Below are 26,661 nucleotides of genomic sequence, written 5' to 3' on the forward strand. Positions count from 1 at the left end.
CAAAGAGCATGAATATCTTGACGTATCAAATTGCACCATATTTAAACAATGTAACAATAGGTTTACAAGCGGTTTTCGTGCGTTTTAAACCAACGTGAACCTCTTTTGGTAGGTGAGCTGGGCACTTTTCAGTTAGAATAAGAAAAGTTATTTATTTTCGTCAGCATTTGAACGGATCTTACAATATTTGGCATTCATACAACTACGAATAAGAAAAAAGGTTCGAAAGACCGCATTTCCTAAATATCCATCAAATAATTAGTAAGTCTACGAAAAAAATTTGAAAAAACAGGAAAGAAAACAGCGAAATCGAAGATTTCAGGAAAAATACCCACCCTGTACTTTCCAAAAACATTTTGATTTCTTCATTCGTGTTCAGAATTTAGAGATTCGCATATCCCAGTTAATATATATATATATATATATGTAAAACACTTGAAAAGAGAAGAGAATGGCCCAAAATTAAGCATTTTTTCAATAACTAAAAATTTCGACTTTGACGATTTTTTCAGCTTATCCTGTATTTTACACAAACTAATTTTTTATCTTTTCGAGTTCTCGTGATATTCACTAAAAAACTTGAAAAACACGGATTTTCGGATGCCGCCGCCAAAAGTTATTGCCCAGGATCTTAGCCTTAACCCTAACTTTTCTTCATCAGGATACTAAACTCAACCGAAAAACACTTTAACATGCTCCGGACCTCACTTTGACACAGGGTTTTCAGTGACCCATCGACTAAATGTTAATTAAACTGAGTGTTTGACGATTTTCTAATAGTTCGCTTGTTTATTCGTTTTTCCTAAATTTCATGAAAATTCTTGAAAATTCATGAAAATTTGTGAAAACTTAAGAAAATTCGTGAAATTTCATGAAAATTCACGAAAATTTGTGAAAATTCAAGAAAATTTGTGAAAATTTATGAAATTTGTGAAAATTTGAGAAAATTAAGAAAATATTTTCGCGAATATAGGCACTGCTTAGCTCATCCTGTAGGTGATACACGAATAGCGCTCTGGTAGCTCCATGGCACGAATGCTATTACGGAACGTAATCCTAGAGGTTGATCTGTCGTACAAATGTGCAAATCGATTGAAGATCATGCTCATATAATTGACCGGTTCATATAATCCGTAGTTGGTTCGGTGTTGGTCGATTTGCAGAAATTCATTCGAACGAAGATCGCGGGCAGGTCGTCGAATGTTTATCTTAGACTTCAGCTCGGGAGCGTCAATTCGTTCGGTGAGAACATCGTACATGAAACTTACACTCAAATTGATGCGTCTTCTTGATAATGCCTCAATACCAACTGTCCCACAGCGAGAATCATATGAAGACAGTCTGAATGTATTGTCACGCCGTACAGTTCGTCTTAGGGCGTAGATGATGAAACGTTGAATGCGTATTCTAGACGTGATCTTACGTGAGCACAGTAGATACTTTTTAGGGAATTGACGGCAGTCCGATACTGTTCGTATTTTCCGAAAGATCTTCAAATCATCTGCGTACAATAGACACTTTGCACGTTGTATTACTTTTGTTATGTCGTCGAAGAATAATATGAAGAGAAGGGGGCCTAGAAGGGCCTAGGTGACTCCCCTGTAGCACAGATGTAGCACAGAACACAGTTGATGACATTTTCAACTCAATAATCTTAAAACTCTAGAAGATAACCAAAAAACATAGCTAATGCCGACCCGTACAAAACACCTATTCGTATCAAAAGCCTTTAATGTGAATTTCTCTTATTTCATACACTTCTCTACTGAAAAGCTATTCGCCCTTTAAAATCACGTACATTATCCACTCTTTGCCTTGTTATCATATACAAATAAATTGCCGGAGGCAATATAGACAGCATCGTACGAAGTCATCTTTCATAAATTCCTATTTAAACAGCTATATACCGCTATATTTCATTATAAATAAACATTACACAGATGAATATGCTATTATATAGCTCTATATGCCTGTATATAAGTCAATATAGCTGTATATAGTTATATATAGTTATATATAGTTATATATAGATGTCCATATATGGAATGCCTAAAGCACCCCAAACACATAACCAATCAGTCAAAAACTCTCAAAAGAGTAAAAGTGACGCAAGTCCCTGTGCATACTTCCAAAACAACTGATATCACTGGAGGTGACGCATTCTGCGCTTGTACGCAAAAACTATAACAGCAAAAATTTGACCAAAGAAATTCTAGAAACAAAATTTTACCAAAAAAGTTTTACGTCACAAAGTGGCAAAATCTCGGGGAGATACAACCATAAAAATGTATGCTTGTTTTCAGAAAATTTTTGAAAATTCTAGTTTATTTCACGAAACCTGAACCGATTTCACTAAACTTTTTTTTTGCTGAAAGCTATTGACAAGACGCGTAGTTTGACACCAATATGAGGTTATTGTAAAATGCGGTCTCGGGGAGACATGACCAAAAAGTGTTTGTTTGTATTCGACATTCCGAGATATTCTCAATAAATCTCAAATGATTTTTGTAAATTTGTTTTCCTGTAGATGTGGACCATATAATTCCACAATTGCTCCAAATGACACGAAATTAAATTTTTTGAAGATTTTTGGTTCATTCTGCTTCGAAGTAAGGTAAAATCACTTCGACCCAAACGTTGCCGAAATTACATTTTTTCAAATAAAAACTGAAGATCGGTGTCATTCGAAAGCTACAGCATATGGCTTCACGAGAAAAATAACTTTGAGCCAATCAGGTTAGTTGGGTGAGTAAAGTAGGTGACAACAGCTTACCAGTGGTGATAAAAGTCATCCTCGAATTTTAACTCGTCGAGATTATCTCGAAAAATTTTGTAACAATTTTTTTAAACGGTTTTGAGCCGAAACAACATTTTCTGTGGGGTAACAACCACCAATTGTGAAAAAAAAATATTTCTGGCTATTTATGACCTCCGAAAAATATCACTTTTTTAGACATATCTCCCCCAAATTTTGGGTTACCAACCTCATATTGAACACCGCCAAAGACTGTCCCAAGCCAGTTTGAAAAAGAGTGGAGGGAATGAAGTTTAACGAGGACGTAGCAGTAAATAAGATAGGATTAGATAGATCAATCTTAAGGTTGAATGAATCGTGAGCTGGAAGCCGAAAGAATTGGGGTTAAGGGACCAACGTTGAGGTGGAACAACACGATCAGGAAGCCAAAGGATAGAACGATCCCAGAATTCTTATTAGCTACTAGGTTAAGCTTTTAAAGGACGAATAACCTTTTGCTCAGATAGGTTCAAAAGAATGGGCAAAGCTTTATGGAAAAGAATGTTCAAAAAGAGTAACACTACCCCGTCGGGCACTGTGCACTTTGATAGGCACGGTGGTCCCGGAACGTGCAGAAATGTGCGGGTCAGAGCTCGAGGATTACCGGGGGCGAGCAAAGTAAAGCTTTCATACTCACCAACCCGCAGTAGCAAGCGTGGTGTTTTAATGCTAAAAACCTTCAAACGAAGCCATAACGAATTATACATTGCCACATATAATGCCAGAACATTGTCGACAAGACAAAAAATGCAAGAAATGGAAGAAGAGCTAGAAAAGATAAAATGGGACAATCAGGGCATACATTCTTCTACCGAGGAAGTGACAGTCAGATGCTGATGCACGGTGTCGGATTGTTCATAAACAAGCGGTGGTCGGATCGCATAATTCACACGAAAAGCATATCCGATCGAGTGATATACGTAAGCCTGAAGATAAATAACAGATACAGTGTCAAATTAATTCAGGTTTACGCACCCACGTCCACCCATGATGACGAAGAAGTAGAAAGATTCTATGAAGATGTCGAGAAAGCTCTGGACGAAAACCCTTCACATTACCAATATCTAATCGGTGATTTCAATGCGAAGCTGGGAAAACGAGAAGAAGACTCCGAAGTTTCTGTTGGTAGTTTTAGCAACGACCAAAGAAATGAGCGTGGAAATACTTTACTCAACTTCTTACAGCAACACAATTTGTACGCAATGAATTCATTTTTTGCAGGAAAGCCTCAACGGAAATGGACTTGGGCTAGTGCAGATGGTGTAACGAAAAATGAGATCGATTACATCATAACTGGCTGTAAGTCAACCGTTAAGAACGTTACGGTCCTAAACAATTTTTCAACCGGTAGTGATCACCGAATGGTTCGTGCAAGAGTCACGTTAAATACCAGATTTCAAAGATCACAACTAGTTCAGAAAAGTGAAAGGATTGACGTACAACGGCTTTACACACAAAATGAAGAATTTGCTACGAAAATGACTGCCGAATTAGATAACGTCAACAATCAATGTGAAACATTGGACGAATTGAATACCAAAATCGTCGATACAATAATGGGTTTCATGAAATCCAAATGCAAATCCGTCCAAGGGAAAGAATCAAAACTCAGCAGAGAAACATTAGACCTGATCGCAAGCAGAGCAGAGTTGGTAAAAAACGGAGGACGAGATTCGGTGGAATACCGGAACCTGTCTAAAAGTATCAACAAAGCAAGGAGATCAGATGAAAGAAAATATAATGTCCAATTGGCTCAAAACATAATTGAAGCTAACTGCAATATGAAAGTCCTACGGAGAAAAATGACAAACGCCAAAAAAGAAATCTTCAAATTACGAGACAAAACAGGAACGATTCAAACGGATCGAAATGCGATATTAAACATTGCAACAGAATTTTATGAGAATTTGTTTTCTTCAGCAAGACAGAGCCCAACGGAAGAAACCGAAGATAGACCAATAATAAGAAACGTGGGATCGGAGGATATGCCCGACATAACTGTTGATGAAGTCAAAGCTGCAGTAGCCGAGATGAAAAACAAAAAGTCTCCCGGAGAAGATGGTGTTCCAGTGGAAGCCATTAAACAAGGTGGAGACTCATTATTAAAGGCAATCACGGCTTTGTTTAATCGATGTCTCCAATGGGAAGAAGTACCAGAAGCCTGGGAAAATGCGGTAATTACATTGCTGCATAAAAAAGGAGACATAACAAAGCTGGAAAATTACCGACCCATAAGCCTATTGTCAACACTCTACAAGTTGTTTATGAAAATCATTACGAAGAGGAACACTAACAAGTTCGACTTCTACCAACCTGTTGAACAAGCTGCTTTCAGATCTGGTTTCAGCACAAACGACCATTTGCAGGTGATGAGAACGCTTATTGAGAAGTGTCGTGAATACAACATCGACATAGTCTTGCTATTCATAGACTTCGAAAAAGCTTTCGATTCAGTGGAAACATGGTCGATATTGGACGCATTAGACGAATGTAGAGTAGACTCAAGGTACTCCAACACAATTCGATATGTGTACAAAAATGCTACTTCATGTATAAAACTTCATCAGAGCACGGAGAAATTCAGAATTGGCCGAGGTGTAAGGCAGGGTGACACCATTTCACCGAAATTATTCACGGCGATTCTGCAGAGTATTTTTAGGAAGTTAAACTGGAGTAAAATGGGAATAAAGATAAATGGAGAGTACCTGAGCAATCTCCGCTTCGCTGATGACATTGTACCGATAGCAGCGAATCTAGGTCAGGCTCAGCTTATGCTACAACAGTTAAGTGAAGAGGCGAGCAAAGTTGGCCTCAAGATGAACTTATCGAAAACAAAAGTCATGACCAACATCGGGGACGATAGAGAAATCAAAATTGGTGACACTGTCATTGAACGAGTCGACAGCTATGTATATCTAGGACATAAACTGAAGTTAGGTCTGGACAACCAAACTGCAGAAATAAGACGTAGGATTGGTCTTGCATGGGCAGCGTTCGGAAAACTCAGACTAATTTTCAAAAGCAAAATGAATAATAGTCTGAAACGCAAAGTTTTCGACACTTGTGTCCTTCCAGTGCTCACTTATGGAGCGGAAACGTTAACTTTAACAAAAGCATCCGAAGATAAATTGAGAGTGACACAAAGAGCCATGGAACGGAGTATGCTCGGAATAACACTCAGAGACAGAATGACGAATCAATGGATTCGACAACAAACCAGGGTCGTTGATGTCATGGAAAGAATAGCATCTCTGAAATGGAGCTGGGCGGGACATATTGCAAGAAGGACAGACGAACGTTGGACCAAAAAGATCATGAACTGGCGACCATATAAAAGACGAGCTATAGGTAGACCACCAGAGAGATGGACAAACGGAATTAAGAATATTGCAGGTACAAACTGGCAGCAAATGGCAATGGATCGTACGAAATGGAAAGAAGTTGGAGAGGCCTACATCCAGCAGTGGATAGAAACAGGCTGAAAAAGAAGAAGAAGAAGAAGAACCTCATATTGGGCTTAAACTGCGCGTCTTGACCATAGCTTTCAGGGAAAAAAAAAGTTTACCGAAATCAGTTTTTATTTGGTGAAAATATTTCGAAAAGTCACAAACGTGTAACGCAACTAACCGCCGACTTTTGCGATCACACAAGTCAGACTTCGCAGGCTAAAAATTCCAATTCTTGTTGGTATGAAAGCACTATGTCTCCTGAGTATTAGAAAATTTATAGACTGATTTGTTACCGCAAAACATAGCCAGCACAATTAACTTTATGACTCACAGATAACGAAATTTGTAACGCAACTAACCATGGAATTACCCATATAGATATATATAGAAGTCCACATATGGGTTTCCTAAAACCCCCCACACATAACCAATTACTTCTCTGTTAACAGAAACTCTCTAAGTACCATTTTTCCCAAGATATTTCAATTTTACTAAAATCCAATATGACCGCCGGAAGTTATTTTGTTAGGAGACCTGAAATAGTACCGACGCTTTACATTCGTTAATACCTTTCAAACAAAAAAAAATTCATGAAATTCGGTCAAAATTTACTCGAGATATTGACAAAATACTCCACGTTCACTGTACGGCCGAGTAGCCAGATAAGACCTCATCCAAGAGACCTAGCTCACGCTCCGGAGAACATAATTTCAACTGTGGTCATGAAAAGTACGGCTTTTTTAAGCATGTAGCATGTAAAATACAAATAGTACACAAAAAGATCTCTTCTAAATGTGTTACTGCCTTTGTGATCAAGTCAGATGTGAGCTATACTTTCTCAAGGTACACGAAACGTACATGGTCGTGTGGGGTGTAATTAGAAAGGTAATTGCATATACTTTCAAGGAAAGTAGAGCTTACGGAAGTTTGGTTGCATCTGCGATTCAATATAAGCACTTAAACATTTCAACTTCTCATAATTCGTCGTAGATGCTTCCAAACCCCAATAAGATCCTGAAAGTACATGCAATTACCTTTCTAATGACACCCGAAGCGACCCTGTACGGCTCGTGTAACTGCAGAAATCTTTGTAAGAAAAGTGCAGGTTCGGTTTTTGATGACCTCTTACCAGTCACAAAAGCTTCGAAGAATTTTTTTGAAAGTGGTATTGGGTTCTGGGGTCGAATATCTTACTGGGGACATATACAAAATTCCAATAGAAAATGCGTCCGGTTTCGGTCTTCTGTTTTTAAGAAGAATCCCTCGCAATCCAACCCTGTTTCAAGCGAGGCAACTATACCTCGAAACGGATAAAAAGGTGCTTCTACTCACATTGTAGTGGATCAACTGCATTGGTTAGTAGCACGACGGTCTAAAAAAACATTTCGCTATTAGAACTCATGTATAGCAATGTAAGAACAATAATTACATCGAAGTCTTGCCATTTATTATACTCGGTCCATCTTACGAATCTTTCTCTGCCATTGTATTCGTCCAATTCCCTTAGAACTTCCGATTTCGACAAATCGTTACCTGAAATCGATTTACAAACATTCAGTATGCTGAGAACTATGGGCAACGGTAACAGTACTGCTAACCATCTTTCAGAAGAATAACACTTTGATCGACACCAAGCAAACCGACAAACGACCCGGGCCTCGTTGAGACCGTTATATCAATGTTTTGTCCGGGTTGAGCCTGATCGACTGATGTGTCGACTTTTACCTTGAATCATTCGAAATTTTGTCCTCTAAGTTAGTTGAAATCGATCGACCGAATAGCACTTACGAAATTGTGAAGTTCTTCGCCGAAATCAATATCAATTGCGTCGGATATGATTTGCGCATCTTTCATATAGTAAACAATCAATTTAGCTTTCGGCACCATTGCAAATGACGCCATGAAACTAAACACAAAGTAATTGGTTTTTGGAACCTGTTTAAGATCAATTAATGATTGAAAATCATTCACAATGAAAACGGGTTGCAGTTTATCTTTAATTTATACCATCTCCGTTCGGGTCACGATAATATCACCACGTCCTAATATTTGATACGTAAAGTAGTCCAATGGCTCGGTTGAAGTAACTTCAACAGAAACTTCGTGATCAATGCGAGGACTGCAATAAATGTATAAAAAATAGAGTGACGGGACATTTCTATCATGTGATTATCTTCTTGGACGATAATATCACCCAGAACCAGACCCGTAGCTAGGGGGGCGCGCAGGGGGCCCTCCCTCCCTAAGAAAATATGCGTCCCACCTGGCAAGTTACAAATACTAAATTATAGATTCTTTAAAACAAAATCTTCAATTCCACGATCAAGAAAAATACTTTTGGTTAGCAATATTATTATTTATCGCTGCGCGGCCACTTTGTTTTACTTTAGTTTCCATTTTTTCCTAGAGATGAGCACCTTTCAAATGTTTAAATAAGTTTGAAATAAAGATTGTCCTAATCTCCTGTCTCCTGCTCTACTTCGCTGTGAACTGTACTTCCTGGTAAACGTATACTTAACATCGGGAAATCGGAAAATTGACGTAAAAGAGGTGATACATTACAAAATAGACCAGGCAAAAGGAAAAAATTGAATATATTTTCGAACTTGTACTTGCACTGAGAAGAATGATCTGAAAACTAGAAACGGGAAATGATTTGTAACGCCAAGTAGATGTTTCCTAATTTGGGAGTTGTCGAGGTTTGAAAATAATTTCACACAAAAGTTCAACGAAAACGGTTATAGTTCCTCAATGAGCTTTATCGTTAAATTACAAATTTATTGGTTCAAGATTCCGCTTTTCTTTTAAGATGCTCTTATTATAAACGGATCATTTTCATTTTAGTGATAGCGCTTATATTTTGTCATTTTTGTCATTTGTAAATTACTTAGAAATTTCGTTGCGGCGTTTGTTTACAAGCCACAATAATTTACAATCTGTAACATAAAAGTGGATTGAGGAGAACATTAATAAGTGGCTGACCAGATTCCATACAAAAAAAAATTGGGGGCGACCACCCCCCTGAAGTTTTGGTCTGGCTACGGCTCTGCCCAGAACACCAAAAAAATAAAGCTCTTTGCCCAGAAGATAATATTGTCGTCCACAAAATTTCAGGGTGATAATTTCTGGGCAATCGTATTGCCCCGAGGGTTATAATTATCTTTTTCTGGACGATATTATCAGTATATGGGTGATAATTATAGCTCTTTTGATCAATAATATCATCCCGGGACTATAAATCACACGGTAGAAATATCATGTCTTCGAAAATAGACATGCGTTGAGATCAATGATATGCTGACACAATTGATTTACTTACTTCGATGTTTGGACTCTAGCTTGGATATACTGTCCTGCTTCAGATTCAGATCTCCAAAAGTAGCCCAAGTTTTGAACACAATCTAGATATTGGGCCTGTGTATACGGTACGATTAGTTTAATATTCCAAAATAAAAAACGATTTTTTACGCTTAGGTAAAATCCGGATTCACGAGAGGAATATTTGATATACGCCATTCCATTCGAATCTAAGGTGTATCCATCCGTAGTAACAATCGATTGATACGAATCGGAGGTGCGGGTTATTTTTACAGTGTTGACTGCATCCACAACTGGGGATCCGTCGTGGTAAGCAACTTTAATCTATAAAAAACATGAATTTATCTACAACAACCTTATTATCATGGCGCCACGTCAGTAAGCAGCAAGTCCTGATACACTAAAAAAATGAAGAAAAAAAACCGGTAGACTAAGGAACATGTCTACGCGAACTCCCCTTTGGCCGTCCAATCACCCCCGTACTTTATTCTGGGCATCCATACCCCATACGAGTTCGCTGGGCCAGAGAGAAGATGTTAGTGTCTCTGGTTTGCCTACGCCCACGACCAATCCGACCATCTTCCCTCTGGCCTATCAATCTGACAGATTGTGATGATTGTGCAATAAATTTGTAAAATTTCGGATTTTAGTTAAAGCCTGATGAAGAGGTGAATAAAGCTCAAAATATTGCGAAAATCCTCGTTTTCTTTCGTCAATACAACGCCGCCAGATCCAAGAAAAGCTCAACACGTGGTAAGCTTGTCCTAACGAGGTGAAGCCGACTAGTCCTGAAAAATTCAACTTTTCATCACTCGTAACAAAAATACTATTTCGAACACCGGAATGGTAACAGGAGACGTTATATTTTCAACACAAAAAATGACATCGCTGCTCATACTTAATTTAATTTATTTTTAAAAGTGTAAAATTTTCTATGACAGAATACACTGTACAGTTTTACCATCTTAATTTTACTAGTTTGGTTGCTAGAGAGGGCATTGACGCAACACATTATTCTGAACAAGATTACAGAAGTAAAAAAAGCAAAGACCACCGGAATCGATTTTCGTATGGACTATCATTCAAAGTAGATGTAGGGCTGTCTGTAACAATTAAAAATAATTTGTCCAATGTACAGTTCCTCATTATTTCCATTATATTCATCTGTTATCGAAGCTCTGGGTAGTATGATCCTAGTATTTATATAGTAAAATGCATGTTAAAAAAATTGAAGTACAAGATTTGTAATCAACAGATTAAAAATACTTTGATGGATGGAATCCTATTACTTCCAGTATTATTAGTAATATAAAAAACGGAAAATCGTAGCACTTTATCGAAACAGAAACAGCACTTCAAACAAATGTAACTCAGAACTAGTTTCTCTTCGTCGTATCGGGATATAAATGTGTATATTTGTTTGATACGAGTACGAGGCCATAATCGTTTGAGCCGACGCCAAAAGTTATTGCCCAGGATCTTAGACTTAACCCTAACTTTTCTTCATCAGGATACTACACTCTACCGAAAAACACTTTAACATGCTCCGGACCTCACTTTGACACAGGGTTTTCAGTGACCCATAGACTAAATGTTAATTAAACTGAGTGTTTGACTCTTGAATTTCATGAAAATGTATGAAAATTTGTAAAAAATTCGTGAAAATTCAAGAAATTTTGTAAAAATTTATGAAATTTGAAAATATTTTCACGAATATAGGCACTGGATGACACTGATTAAAAAAAAGTCATCCATCCATGATTATCATCGCCGTGATGATGTGGTGAATTTTTGTTTGAATGTAAAATCATCAGCCGTGGTGTGTTCCCGCGTATCTAATAAAATGGCGGTCTGCGTGACCTCCCTGAAAGTTTACAGCCTTGCAAGTATCGACGACTCTTTTTGAAAGTGGATTTTGCATCTAGTGACCAAAACCTATCTAGGTGCAAGAATTTGTTTTTTTAGATAAGGCTTTCGATTTCAGTCGTCGTTTTTGTAAACGTGTCGTTTGTCGTTTTTGAACATTTTCTTTCCGACCCGTTCCTCTGGCGAATAGCGGGAATTATGGAGCCTAATCACCGTTTTAACTTACCGCTAGTTTCGATGGCAGTCCTGGTTTGTAAGAATTCTGTGCATCTACTGTGGCAATGGTGAACTTATATTTGTGAATTCTTACTGACGCTTTACCGGTCTGGGTGCGTCCTGCCAACATACACAATTCGGCATTAGAAGGTCCTTCCAACAAGGCATATTATCGATAATACTAACCAGTTAAATCTTCCGTTACCACAGCTTCAATGTCAAATTTTCTCTGATAATCGTCGGTAGTCTTTAAATCGTCCTTCATATCGAATTCAACATAGCCTTTGCCATCAAGTGAAATCGTTCGGCTACACAAAATACCGGTTGTCACTGAATTGTAGAAATAGCGATTATTACTGACAGAGACAACAGCCTGTCCTCTCACTGGTTTTCCGTACGTGTATCTTTTGCGAATGAAATTGCAATTACAATTTTGTCGGTCAAAATTTCCTGGGATCACTTTTACTTAGCTCTGACCGTTACGCGTATTTGGCCGTCATTGAACGTTACGTCTTTATCTGTATCAATAATCACTTGATATTTGGGCAGAACGTACTCGGCAATTTCAAATAGTTTCTTCTTCGTTTCACCGTTCACGTCTACATCTTTTGGTGTGAAATTGAAATTCAAAAATTTGGTCTCTTAAACTAAAACGAGGTCTTACTAATGTACCAGTTGCCCAAATTGGGATAGTCGGATAGTTGAAGTTCACCAGTGAACACGCCTTTGGTTGTCGTTGCATTTAGCCACTGCTTAACTCGATTGTTGGAGCTGTCCTACAGGTTTTAAAATCAGTTTCACTACAATGCATTGAACTTGTCAATGTTATGCACATTATGCCATTTTAACTCACGCTAATGAACACCAACATGTCGCCTCTGATCACGCTAGGTTTCAGATTGAGATCCAATACTAAAACTCGGAAATTCACCTTATCACCGGGCTTGTACATGGCTTTATCAGTTTGGATGAAAACGTTTTCAACTTTCTCTTTAAAATAAATTCTCGATTCGTTTGTGAATTTAATTCCACTCACACCTTCAGCGACAAATGAATAATTACCGTGTTGCAGGTCACCAGTCTGTGCCATTGAAATGGTTTATTGAGTTAAGTTGCGAGTAAAATTGAATTAAACTGAACCTACGCTGAACTGCACCATTTTAGTGGTGTATGGTGGAACAGTAACTTCTTTCGAGTCTCTGAAGCCTCGATCATTTTTCACGGTCAATCGAATGGTTCTCGGCTCAATTGCGTCGTGTACCGAAGCTGAGACATGGTACTCAGAATTGGCTCGAATGTATCTTGGTGCAACGATGGTGTAATGACTACGAATGACAATAAAAATCTAAATAGATGTCACTTACAAATTGTGATAGTATGCTCCCGTGCTTGTGCTGTACAAAGAAGGGACGAATCGATTTTTTTCTGGATTTTTAAAACACTATGCCCAGGTACTAGTACGACAGGCTAGTATCTGTACCACCAGGGATAACAAGATAACCAACATCACCTTTTTCTTTTGATAAATTTGTCATTCAAGTGACCTGACCCACATATAAGATAAAAGAGTCGTCAAAATATCCAGGTCAGGACAAAGTGGTACGAAGCGTAAGAGTGAGAGTATTTCACAATGGGAAAGTCTCAGAAATAGATCGGCCAATTCAACGTTTGTATATGTTGGAATCATCTATCGAAGATGCAGGAGAAATGATGAATCATTTGAAACAAAAATTACGAGAAGAGACATTAGACATCGATACAGAGCCATTGGGAAATGACATTACCGATGAAGTGGAATTACAACAGTCACCAGCCGAAGCAGTAAACGAAATCAATGAAATTACACCCGACAACGATGTTGAGGTCTTGAGCGTGGTAAGTGATGGAGAGATTTCAGACAAGGACGTTTCAAAGGAAGAAGAGGTGCGAGTTACCAGAAGTGGACGAAAAGTAATGAAACCGAGACGATTTCAATGATGTATTTGATAATTAAGAATTCAATTATCAAAGGCGGGAGTGTGTTATGAATATCGAAGACGGCGGGGAGAAAACGACTATTGTAAGAAATCGTCATTCGAATAAAGCAATTCGAGCAAACCAGATCATCAGAGATTTATTTACAACAATAGTGGTAAATGTACAAAAATAATCAGTCCCAAAATTAAACAAAGTACGAACCCTTCATCATAACTGCACTTAACAAAACATGCTGATAGCAATAATCAGTACCGGACTGGCTCGAAAAAGCCCATCGGGGGCTCCATGCAACTCAATTTAAAAAGGCCCACAAATTAAAAATTCTCATACAAAAATCCAAAAAGCCCATCGGAAATTCCCCGAATTCACCATATGGCCAGTCCGGGCCTGGCACTAATATACACAATTTGCGCAACATATTCTATTGCTTATACACAAACACTTGTTATACGTAAGCCTGAAGATAAATAACAGATACAGTGTCAAATTAATTCAGGTTTACGCACCCACGTCCACTCATGATGACGAAGAAGTAGAAAGATTCTATGAAGATGTCGAGAAAGCTCTGGACGAAAACCCTTCACATTACCAATATCTAATCGGTGATTTCAATGCGAAGCTGGGAAAACGAGAAGAAGACTCCGAAGTTTCTGTTGGTAGTTTTAGTAACGACCAAAGAAATGAGCGTGGAAATACTTTACTCAACTTCTTACAGCAACACAATTTGTACGCAATGAATTCATTTTTTGCAGGAAAGCCTCAACGGAAATGGACTTGGGCTAGTGCAGATGGTGTAACGAAAAATGAGATCGATTACATCATAACTGGCTGTAAGTCAACCGTTAAGAACGTTACGGTCCTAAACAATTTTTCAACCGGTAGTGATCACCGAATGGTTCGTGCAAGAGTCACGTTAAATACCAGATTTCAAAGATCACAACTAGTTCAGAAAAGTGAAAGGATTGACGTACAACGGCTTTACACACAAAATGAAGAATTTGCTACGAAAATGACTGCCGAATTAGATAACGTCAGCAATCAATGTGAAACATTGGACGAATTGAATACCAAAATCGTCGATACAATAATGGGTTTCATGAAATCCAAATGCAAATCCGTCCAAGGGAAAGAATCAAAACTCAGCAGAGAAACATTAGACCTGATCGCAAGCAGAGCAGAGTTGGTAAAAAACGGAGTACGAGATTCGGTGGAATACCGGAACCTGTCTAAAAGTATCAACAAAGCAAGGAGATCAGATGAAAGAAAATATAATGTCCAATTGGCTCAAAACATAATTGAAGCTAACTGCAATATGAAAGTCCTACGGAGAAAGATGACAAACGCCAAAAAAGAAATCTTCAAATTACGAGACAAAACAGGAACGATCCAAACGGATCGAAATGCGATATTAAACATTGCAACAGAATTTTATGAGAATTTGTTTTCTTCAGCAAGACAGAGCCCAACGGAAGAAACCGAAGATAGACCAATAATAAGAAACGTGGGATCGGAGGATATGCCCGACATAACTGTTGATGAAGTCAAAGCTGCAGTAGCCGAGATGAAAAACAAAAAGTCTCCCGGAGAAGATGGTGTTCCAGTGGAAGCCATTAAACTAGGTGGAGACTCATTATTAAAGGCAATCACGGCTTTGTTTAATCAATGTCTCCAATGGGAAGAAGTACCAGAAGCCTGGGAAAATGCGGTAATTACATTGCTGCATAAAAAAGGAGATATAACAAAGCTGGAAAATTACCGACCCATAAGCCTATTGTCAACACTCTACAAGTTGTTTATGAAAATCATTACGAAGAGGAACACTAACAAGTTCGACTTCTACCAACCTGTTGAACAAGCTGCTTTCAGATCTGGTTTCAGCACAAACGACCATTTGCAGGTGATGAGAACGCTTATTGAGAAGTGTCGTGAATACAACATCGACATAGTCTTGCTATTCATAGACTTCGAAAAAGCTTTCGATTCAGTGGAAACATGGTCGATATTGGACGCATTAGACGAATGTAGAGTAGACTCAAGGTACTCCAACACAATTCGATATGTGTACAAAAATGCTACTTCATGTATAAAACTTCATAAGAGCACGGAGAAATTCAGAATTGGCCGAGGTGTAAGGCAGGGTGACACCATTTCACCGAAATTATTCACGGCGATTCTGCAGAGTGTTTTTAGGAAGTTAAACTGGAGTAAAATGGGAATAAAGATAAATGGAGAGTACCTGAGCAATCTCCGCTTCGCTGATGACATTGTACCGATAGCAGCGAATCTAGGTCAGGCTCAGCTTATGCTACAACAGTTAAGTGAAGAGGCGAGCAAAGTTGGCCTCAAGATGAACTTATCGAAAACAAAAGTCATGACCAACATCGGGGACGATAGAGAAATCAAAATTGGTGACACTGTCATTGAACGAGTCGACAGCTATGTATATCTAGGACATAAACTGAAGTTAGGTCTGGACAACCAAACTGCAGAAATAAGACGTAGGATTGGTCTTGCATGGGCAGCGTTCGGAAAACTCAGACTAATTTTCAAAAGCAAAATGAATAATAGTCTGAAACGCAAAGTTTTCGACACTTGTGTCCTTCCAGTGCTCACTTATGGAGCGGAAACGTTAACTTTAACAAAAGCATCCGAAGATAAATTGAGAGTGACACAAAGAGCCATGGAACGGAGTATGCTCGGAATAACACTCAGAGACAGAATGACGAATCAATGGATTCGACAACAAACCAGGGTCGTTGATGTCATGGAAAGAATAGCATCTCTGAAATGGAGCTGGGCGGGACATATTGCAAGAAGGACAGACGAACGTTGGACCAAAAAGATCATGAACTGGCGACCATATAAAAGACGAGCTATAGGTAGACCACCAGAGAGATGGACAAACGGAATTAAGAATATTGCAGGTACAAACTGGCAGCAAATGGCAATGGATCGTACGAAATGGAAAGAAGTTGGAGAGGCCTACATCCAGCAGTGGATAGAAACAGGCTGAAAAAGAAGAAGAAGAAGAAACACTTGTTGCTTATAATTTTAATTTGGATGGTGCTATAAGATGATCACTTAACTCAACAACGATCACCACTCGAATAAATTGTAAACGATGCAACTCAAAATATATGTAGACCCACGTGCTCATACAGTTGACCCTTAAGCGATGACGACAGTTGCCGGATTTGTGGTTCTTAATAGTATTAGTAGAGACGAGACTTGTATAAACTCTACAACTTTAGATATCGTCCAGTTCTTCCTAGTTCCAGCTTATAAACGAGCCATCTGAACAGTCGGAGCGTTTGTTGCGACTGAGCCCCGTACGAACCCGTACATTCATTCCGGACGTGACCCTAGTGCGTCTGTTTAACATAGTTAAAGTAAAATTATTATGAAATGTGTACACCTTAGAAATTGCACATAGCGCAATTACTAAGCCTCGTACGACGCTCCTTTCCACAGTAACATAAATTTCAAATTGACCTAAAGTTTTAATTTATTGAGTATAAATACACTTAGGCGGTACTAACTGACGAAGGGCCGACCCGAATATGCCCATCTTCGAAATTAGTCTCACTATTTCAACTACCTTTTTCAAGATCGACAAAAAAAAAGTTTTTGGAAATCGGATGATCGACTCGTGAGTTAGACCCCTTGGTGTGAACTAGGTACAGGGCGGCAAGCCGTTTTTGCTTGAAATTTGAAGGGATTTCGACTACTTTTGTTTTATTCGATAGGTATTGACTGTACCAATCAGTGGAAAAAAATTTATGAAATTCATCTCACCACAGCTAGGTCTCTTGGAGTGAGCTCATATCCGGCTACTCGGCCGTACAGTGAACGTGGAGTATTTTGTCAATATCTCGAATAAAGTTAACTGAATTTCATGAATTTTTTGTTGCCGGCGGCCATATTGGATTTTAATAAAATTGAAATATCTAGGGGGAAATGGTACTAAGAGAGTTTCTGTTAACAGAGAAGTAATTGGTTATGTGTGTGGCGCTTCAGGCATCCCATACGTGGACATCTATAATATATAATAAATACTGCTATATTTAGCTATATACAGGCATATATAGCTATTTTGAGCTATATAATAGCATATTTATCTGTGAAGTCATCATTTATAGTAAAATTAAGGTAAATATGGCGCAATATAGCGGTTCAAAAAGGAATTTATTAAATTTGACTTCTTACGGGGCTGTCGACATTGCCTCCAGCAATTTCTTTATGTACGATAACGAGGCAAGGAATGGGTAATGCAAGTCTTTTGAGGGCTTATGGCTTTTCAGCAGAGAAGATCATGTCCGGAGCGATAGCGGAGGACTTGACGCAGTCTAACTTCCAAAAAAAGACCGAAGAAATTTTTTTGAGACGCGGCAACTATATATAGGTGAGAATTTAAGTTTCTTTCCTTTGGCCTGTATCACCACATTCTTCCTATCCTATCCTAATCCTATTCTTTCTTATTCGCGCTTCAAATACGAGCAAAACGAGCTATCACTCGACTATGTAACTTTAAAATTGCCGTAGATACATCGTTTTGAAGTTGGTCATTTTGATAGAAAATGCACCAAATTAACGTTTTCCAAACAATCAAAATCTTTCAACTTACTCTGTATGTTTCTATCTATCTATCTGTCTATCTATCGACGGTCGATCTCGGAAACTAGTCAGCCAATCTCCATGAAATTTTGCAGGAACCTCAGGGTGGGCATAAAAATGAAAATGTGATACGCCATTACCCCAGGAAAAACCAGAATTTTGTTTTATTGGCCTCGAAGTGGTTTCTGAGTGTGGTTTTCGAGGGTCGGGAACGCGTTTTCGGCTGTAGCTTAGCTGTATTGAAACCTACAGAGGCGTGCGACCCATCAAATGAAAGGTATTCGTAACACGATTCGAACAAAAAAATTATTAAAAAAATCGGGGCAGATTCGTTTGAGCTAGAGTGATTAGAGTGACCAAATTTTGAGCTACTCGAGCGTAGGATGAAAGGACTAATATTTTTTTGGGTTATGGTTCGGCAAAGTCTCAGAGTTTTACGAGTAGAACAGAGGGGCATATGTGAAAAATGTCGAAAGTTGGAAATGGGTGGGTCAATTATGTTTTTAGAAGTATTTCTTGAATGGTGACAGATAGAGAGTTACTTTCTTCGGCAAAGTCTCAGAGTTTTACGAGTAGAACAGAGGGGCATATTATATGTGAAAAATGTCGAAAGTTGGAAATGGGTGTGTCAATCGGGGTTTTGGGGATATTTCTTGAATGGTGGCAGATAGAGAATTACTTTCGTCAAATTTTCGATTTTCGTCAAATTTGAATTTCGTCAGATTTTGGAATTTCGTCAAATTTTCGAATTTCGTCAAATTTTCGAATTTAGTCAAATTTTCGATTTTCGTAAAATTTTTGAATTAAAACTGTAAACTGTTATAAAAAGAAGTGTTGAGTACACTTCTAAAACGACTGATATCCCAAGAAAAATCTCTTCGAGAAAAGTGTGACGCAGTCTTTGAAATACAATTTCTAAAATGAATGATATCGCTAGAGTTGACGCTTTCAGCTTCGTTACGCAAAAATTAAATTTTACACCCAATTAGTTCAAACAAGCTGGCTTAGGTTTTCTCATCATCTGCCAAATAATTTTTACAAAAAAAAATTTAGACTGGAAACAACCAAAATTTTACCAAAAAAATCTGCGTCGCATGTGGCAGATAAATTTTCTTGCTGGTCTGTTCCTGAACATCTGCCACTTTGCGACGCAGATTTTTTTGGTAAAATTTTGGTTGTTTCATCGATATAAAACGGTTCGATGAGTGCTTTAAAACATCATGTATGTTTAACGTAAACTTCCTTCTGAAAAACCGCGTAGAATGATAAGAAAATTGCGATTTTTACTTATTATTATAATTTGACGTAAAACCTTCGATTTATAAGTCGATTGACAATACAATTTGTATGGAAAAATTCCTTATAATTTCCTCGTTTTACGTCAACTTAAAACTAAATTAAATTAAATTAAATTAAAATCGCAATCTGCCTTAATGTCATATTACAAATATCTTGTGTTGAATTTTTATTTTTTAAAAAGAAATTTTAGTCGAGTCTTACCTCACCTTGCATTTCAAGAAGAGTTTTTTTTACTCTCTAGTGGGTCACTAGTCATAGGACAATCTCGGAATTATAAGAAGTAACTATTACAATCCAATCGGCGCTATTCGTTCCACATGCATTTCCAACTTTATGACATTTACGTATGTATTATAACGTGTAAATCGTATGTGGAATGAATATCGTCGATTGGATTGTAAATTAAACTAAACTTTTTAAAGCTCTGGGCGATCCACAAAATCTGCATTTTCCAGACTTATCATTATATCTCGTAATTACGTTTCCATATAGTTCTGAATATTTTGCACTATCTGTAACAATATGTCCAGACCTACCTGTGACTCTTTCGAGTTACGTACTTTATGGACCATCCCTCTGCATTTTATGAAAAATAAACTCGAGTCGTACCACTAACGTAATTAGTTTTTAACAACGAACTTTAGAAGTTTCGTTGCTCTTTCGACTATTAGCAAACACAGTTTATTGGTATCTTCGAATTAAATTTTCAAAGATTCAAAATTTGAAAGAAATTTGAAAGAACCAGAGGTTGCTAGTTCAAGCCCAGCTGTGGACATTATGAGCAAAAATGCTTTCACTTCAGATTTTGATGTCTAGTATGTTTCACTAAATAAAAATTAAACTTTGTTGGTTTTACACCAGAGTTCACAGGAACTCATAATTCTTGTATTAGATTAGAAATGAAGTAGGTATTCTTATGAGTAACTGTAAAAACATTGACTTTTCTATGAATTTTTAGAATTTTTTTTAAATTATTCAAAATATATCGGCGCGCTGCGGCCCGCCGAGAAATATCGTTTTCGGCGCGCCGCCGCCGACACATCTACACTCGGCTAGCCGCCGCCGAGAATTTTTGACCGGCGCACACCTCTGGGGATAATAAAGTGAGAGAGATAATGAGCTTCACATTATAGGCTTTTGATACGATTAGGTGTTTCGTACGGGTCGGCGTTAGCTATGTTTTTTTTTGCTGATTTGGCATTTCTGGACAACCACAATAGGTTTCCCCTTACGTAGGGAGTCTAATTCGACGTGTTACATACGTATGCGTAAACTTATAATACCTGAGTACTTCGCACGGGAGTAAAAAAAAGTTTAAATGAAGAACAAATTCTTTTGCCACGGTGTTTTAGACTCGTATTAAGTACTGGAGTCTCATAGGTTTGTCACAACGTTTGCAACACGTAGATTTTTGACTCTCTAAGTAAGGTTGTTGTAATGCCTATTGTGGTTGTGGTAGGATGCCGAATTAGAGAAAAAGGATTTTGAACGATCTCATATGGGTCCTGACTGTGTCTACTGGAAGTAGTTTGCAGTCTTTTTCATTTTACGCTTTCGGAATTATTGAGGTGTTTGTTGCCACCTTTCCTTTAGTGGGATTATTGGGAGGTGAAATGTGTTGGAATTATGGTTCTATTCAAGTCCGGAATATACAATGAAACGACCAGTTTGTCGTTTCGAAATAGACTAACTTTATTTAGATAAACACACCGTATTTATATGCTTTACAGACTTAACTAAGGTTACTATGTCGTTCTTGTTTAGTTGGACTACTAAGTCTAATCACTTCATAGAGTTATTCAATTGTAGCTTCCAATATTTGAGTTTTGGACGCATTAGGGTCACAATAGACATATAGGATCTTACGAGGCTGTCGTCGCAGCATCTCTACAGACTCCTCTCCTTTTTTAACACTTTCCCGCAGCTGCTCTCGCTTGGTTCATAAATTCATATGTTGAACAAAAGGCTCTTCGATGTAATCTCTCGTTTCTAAGTCGTTCTATAAGCGTTTTCGTCACAATGTCATTTTGGACTGATAAACGAAGTGTGAGACAAAAAAATGTTGATTACAGATGACATAATGCAATAATAGGTCTTCCTTCGTCCGTATTTCTTAAAAACTGACCGTTAAAGCCGCATTATTTTTTCATAATTTTTTTTTGCAGAGTGTGGCTGCACAGTCTAATTCCACAGAAAAAAAAACCGTCAAGAGAACTTTCGACCTTTACAGTACCAGATAAGTATAAAATAAATTTAATTCAGATTTAAATTAAGAAATGATTATCACTGTTTCAAATTAGCGGTTTTAGACGATTAACTTATAGCTGTTAGGACTGTAATAAATAAAACAGCAGCCAAAGGTTAAAATTAGTTGGGGGTCGTTAGGGGTAACATTAGAACACAATTTAATAAATTTGGATATCAAAGTAATAGTTATTTATCTACCACTGTAGGTATGCCACTGTAGGTCGACAAGACGTCATGTGCGAAAAAATACCGGCATACGTCTTGTCGACCTGGGCTCGACAATCGACATCTAGTGCTAGAAAATACCGGCATACCTACCGTTTCTGGCAATTTCTGGCCATAATCACCTTTCCAATGCAAAATATTGACAAAATTTCTACCAAACATGTAATACAGGCGCTATGGAACAAGGTGCAGGAACGAGTAGGTCGACAGCATGTTATTGCTGGAATCGATAGTAAATGGGTCACTCATAAAATATGGTTTGGGTGATAGGCTTGATTTTTGGTCATTCTCGGGTTATGGGCATCCTAACCTCAAAAATTGTGGTTTTTCACATACTTGACATCACAGAGCGGAAAGTACTAAAAATTAAATTATAGTTTCTTCGGCAATTCGTCAGAGTATTGAATTCCCGTTGATCCGAAGTCTAAGCCAAATAACACCTCCGAAACATGTAACTATTGTAAAAAGAAGGGGAACTTGTTAAAGGATTGTTATAAGAAAAAGTGTAACGATTCCAAAGCTGCTGAAGCTAAAGTAAATAACGATACGAATTCAAAAAACTTACAAGCTACTCCGGCGGGCCATGAAGAAGCACGCTGGTAAACTATTCTTCAGAATACTCTGTAAATGACTCTAAAAATCTGTCGTCTCCTGATTCAAAATTACCTGAAAGCAAATCCATAAATTTATCTAATTCTAATCCACATATGGAAGTAGATTGCGTTGAATCCTTGAAAAAGCTAAAGTTTCTCGTAGATACTGGTGCACATATATCCGTTATATTAGTGGGAACTGGTGTAATAGAACCAGGAACTCCAATTTACCATGACGACATGATCAATATCACAGGAGTTGGAAAGGGTACTGTGTTACAAACTCTTGGGTACTCGTTACTACATCTTGAACCTTTTCTTACAAAATCTGGACACAAATTTCATCTGTTGAAAGATGAAAATCAAAATATTCCCTTCGATGGAATATTAGGAAGCGACTTCTTACAAAACCAAGCAATTAATCGAAATCGAAGTCGTGAACCCCGAAATCGGAGAAGGAATCATGCCTGAACTGACACTATCAGACGGTATGTATCTTAGCAGAGCAATTACTAAAGTTGCAAAACGCTCTAGGAAAATAGCTCTGTTGTAATTTAATTGCTTCTCCGCTCTTAAAATAATAACTAAAATAAACATTCGCGAGGTACGAGATATCAACTTTTGAAGTTCATCAAAATTTCCGGCCTTTGACTGAAACATTATTTTTGTTATTTTCGAACAAAGGTACAGGACATGGAAGATATCTGTGCTTGCCCCGTATCTCCTGGACAATACCTATCCAATGAACCTCACACATGTATGTCCATGGCCTGTAGCGGCAGTAAATCACGTACAAAACATAGCTAACGCCGACCCGTACGAAACACCTATTTGTATCAAAAGCCCTTACTGTGAAACTCTTCATTTCTTTTACTTCATTCTCTACTGAAAAGCTATTCGCGCCTTAAAATCACTTGCATTATCCACTTTTTGCCTTGTTATCATATACAAATAAATTGCCGGAGGCAATATAGACAGCCCCGTACGAAGTCAACTTTCATAAATTCCTATTTAAACAGCTATATACCGCTATATTTACCTATATTTTCCTATAAATAAACATTTCACAGATGAATATGCTATTATATAGCTCTGTATGCCTGTATATAGCTCAATATAGCTGTATATAGGTATATATAGATGTCCATATATGAAATCCCTGAAACCCACACACATAACTAATTATTTCCATGTTAACAGAAACTATCTAAGTACAAATTTTCCCACTTTATATCGTTTTTACTAAAATCCAATATGGCCGCCGGCAGCCATTTTGTTAGGAGACCGGAAATAGTACCGACGCTTTACATTCGTTAATACCTTTCAAACAAAAAAAAATTCATGAAATTCGGTCAAAATTTACTCGAGATATTCTCAAAATACACCACGTTCACTGTACTTCCGAGTAGCCAGATAAGAGCTCACTCCAAGAGACCTAGCTCACGCTCCGGAGAACATAATTTCAAATTTTTTCCCTGATTGGTACGGTCAATACCTATCTAATAAAGTAAAACAGACGAAATATGTTCAAATGTGGCCGACCTACAAGCAAAAACTGCTTGCAGCCCTGTGCCTGTTTCACACCAAGGGGTCTAATTCACGAGTCGGTCATCCGATTTCCATAAACTTTTTTTTGTCGATCGGTATTGTAAATACCTTTTATTTAACGTATCACTTACAAGTGTAACGTTTGAATGTCCGGAGATATCTTCGAAAAACACTTAGGCACTTATTGGGCCCCAGCTCCGGAGAGGTCGATCCGAAATTACCCATCTTCGAACTTAGCCTGTCTTTTGACATTACCAAACGAGGAAAAAAAGAATTTTAGAAATCGGATGTGTTTGACTCAAGTTAGGGAACGGACAGACAGACAGACAGACGGACATTTTTTTTTCATTGATTTGGCATCTCTAGACAACCACAATAGGTATCCCCTTACTCAGGGAGTCCAATTCGACGTGTTACAAACGTATGCGTAAACCTATAAGACCCCAGTACTTCGTACGGGTCTAAAAACATCGATTTTCGACTTTTGATGGAAGTTCCCCAGCCAATAATAGTTATTTGTGTATCTGTTTTGGACTATTGTTTTTGGCAAGTTCGCGAGTTGTAGCCCGAACGAAGTGAGCCAAGGGCTATCTGGGCATATAAACAAAGTGTCGTCAAAAAATAACTTTGACGAACCCTGGTCCACTTTCAAAAAGATCCCTCAAAATAACCTTGAATGCCTTATCTAAAATCGATTTCCCGAGCATGCTAGAACCTCATGGAATAAGCAGATCGGAAGGTGTAATCATCACTCCTTGGGAACGAGGAAAATCTTTAGTTTGGGATGTTACAGTTAGCGACACTGTTGCTCCATCGTACCTGACCGAATCAGCGAAAATCCTTGCTTCAAGAGTTTCAGAAGAGGCTGTAATTCAAGCCTCCCGACTTCTTTGTAACATTCCCTGGCGGGAGATACAGAGACACTGAGGAGAGCCAACTTGCTAAAGGGAGGGGATTCATAGCTCATCAACCTGAGAAGCTGTAGCTGTCACGTCCTAGAAAAATGTGGGTATTTCAAGCATTTCTGGTATGAAAAGCATGCTTGAGGTCTAATGATGAAAAATGGCGAAACAAGTGTTCCTTCCAGACTTTTGACTATTTTTGTGGATTCCTTTAGAGGAATTCTTTTGTAAAACAGCCTACCGAAATCGGGCGTGTTTTCTAGTGGAACTTTTTATAGGTACCTTGAAAGGACTTCGACCCTAGAAGCCAAAACCACTCTCAAAAAAATTCTTCGAAGCTTTTATGGCTGGTGAAAGGTGATCGAAAGCCGAAAATTTTCACTTTTCTTACCAACATTTCTCCAGGCACACGAGCCGTACAGGGTCGTGTGGGGTGTCATTAGAAAGGTAATCACATGTACTATTGAGCCGAATACAGACTCATTGGTTTTAAAATTAATCCGCACTGAAATTTGTGCAGTTGAAGTTTTCAACCGAAAACTTGCACTTTTCTTACCAATATTTCTCTAGTTACACGAGCCGTACATGGTGGTGTAGGGTATCATTTGAAAGGTAATTTTATGTGCTTTCGGGCCAAATAAGGTCTTATGGGGTTTGGATGCATATGCGATGAAATATGGGCACTTAAACATTTCAACTTCTCATATTTCATCGTAGATGCTTTCAAACCCCCATAAGACCCTATTTGGCCCAAAAGCACATAAAATTACCTTTCAAATGATACCCTACACCACCATGTACGGCTTGGACCTTGGAGTATCGATACAGCTACTCTGGTGAATTCAGGAAAATTCCTTTTATTGCCTATTCGCCCGGAATATTGTTCTTACACGTACATTTCCCACCCACGGAAAGCGATCGTTACATGTGGGAACTTTTCCATTACATCACAAGTGAAGGAATATTCATATGAAAATTCATTACATATCAGGAGATTTTCATTACATACCAGCAGAATTTCATTACTTATCAGCAAAAATGTATCACATAAAATGTTCTTTAGCACTGAAATCGAAACAGTACTCGCGATGTTATTTTAGTTTTGATATCACAAACTTTGTCACTTGAATTAAGTGCACACCAATCTAAGCAAATTCATTAAAAACTTTCGAAAAAAAATAAAAACCACAAAAATAAGTGACGGCGAGAGTGACGGCCATTTTGTCTATAGCCATAATTTCAATTTTTTCAACTTCGACGAACACCTATGGCCAAACAATCTTAATTTTTGCATTTTTCACTTATTTTCAAAAACAATCAACACTTTTGTCTTTATTATCATGTATTCACTTCACTTCACAGCAAAATTTATTGTAACACCACGCAAAATATGAATCTAGCACTTCACAAAAACAAAACAGTCGAAGTAGTTTGTCAACATGTCATCAAAACAGTAGTGTTGCCAGTGATGCTTTCGGGATGTTATGAAGAAGTGTGAGCCGATTTCATGAGCTGACTAGATTCGTTTATAAACGTTCCAATGCAACAACAGATATTTTTGTTGGTTTTTTGCTATCGGTATTTTTTATGTTTATTATTAGTCTGGCAGTGAA

General features: G+C 38.0%; 1 protein-coding gene across 1 annotated transcript in view; it reads right to left on the reverse strand.

Annotated features, from left to right (window-relative positions):
* LOC119082469 (CD109 antigen-like) overlaps positions 1 to 14,068 on the reverse strand; it is a 49,178-nt gene extending 35,110 nt beyond the window's left edge. The window contains exons 1-15 of the mRNA XM_037191988.1: positions 14,014 to 14,068; positions 13,822 to 13,861; positions 12,788 to 12,968; positions 12,497 to 12,724; positions 12,308 to 12,419; positions 12,110 to 12,248; positions 11,830 to 12,047; positions 11,654 to 11,763; positions 9,712 to 9,885; positions 9,563 to 9,657; positions 8,251 to 8,362; positions 8,032 to 8,178; positions 7,842 to 7,968; positions 7,673 to 7,776; positions 7,576 to 7,615 (exon numbers count right to left, since the gene is read on the reverse strand). Of these exons, the coding sequence (XP_037047883.1) occupies positions 7,576 to 7,615; positions 7,673 to 7,776; positions 7,842 to 7,968; positions 8,032 to 8,178; positions 8,251 to 8,362; positions 9,563 to 9,657; positions 9,712 to 9,885; positions 11,654 to 11,763; positions 11,830 to 12,047; positions 12,110 to 12,248; positions 12,308 to 12,419; positions 12,497 to 12,724; positions 12,788 to 12,968; positions 13,822 to 13,861; positions 14,014 to 14,038 (1,852 nt within the window). The 5' untranslated portion in view covers positions 14,039 to 14,068. The remainder of the gene's footprint in view (positions 1 to 7,575; positions 7,616 to 7,672; positions 7,777 to 7,841; positions 7,969 to 8,031; positions 8,179 to 8,250; positions 8,363 to 9,562; positions 9,658 to 9,711; positions 9,886 to 11,653; positions 11,764 to 11,829; positions 12,048 to 12,109; positions 12,249 to 12,307; positions 12,420 to 12,496; positions 12,725 to 12,787; positions 12,969 to 13,821; positions 13,862 to 14,013) is intronic.
* Positions 14,069 to 26,661: the final 12,593 nt, after the last annotated feature.

Source organism: Bradysia coprophila, unplaced genomic scaffold (genome assembly GCF_014529535.1).
Source record: "Bradysia coprophila strain Holo2 unplaced genomic scaffold, BU_Bcop_v1 contig_439, whole genome shotgun sequence".
Classification (NCBI taxonomy): Eukaryota; Metazoa; Arthropoda; class Insecta; order Diptera; family Sciaridae; genus Bradysia; species Bradysia coprophila.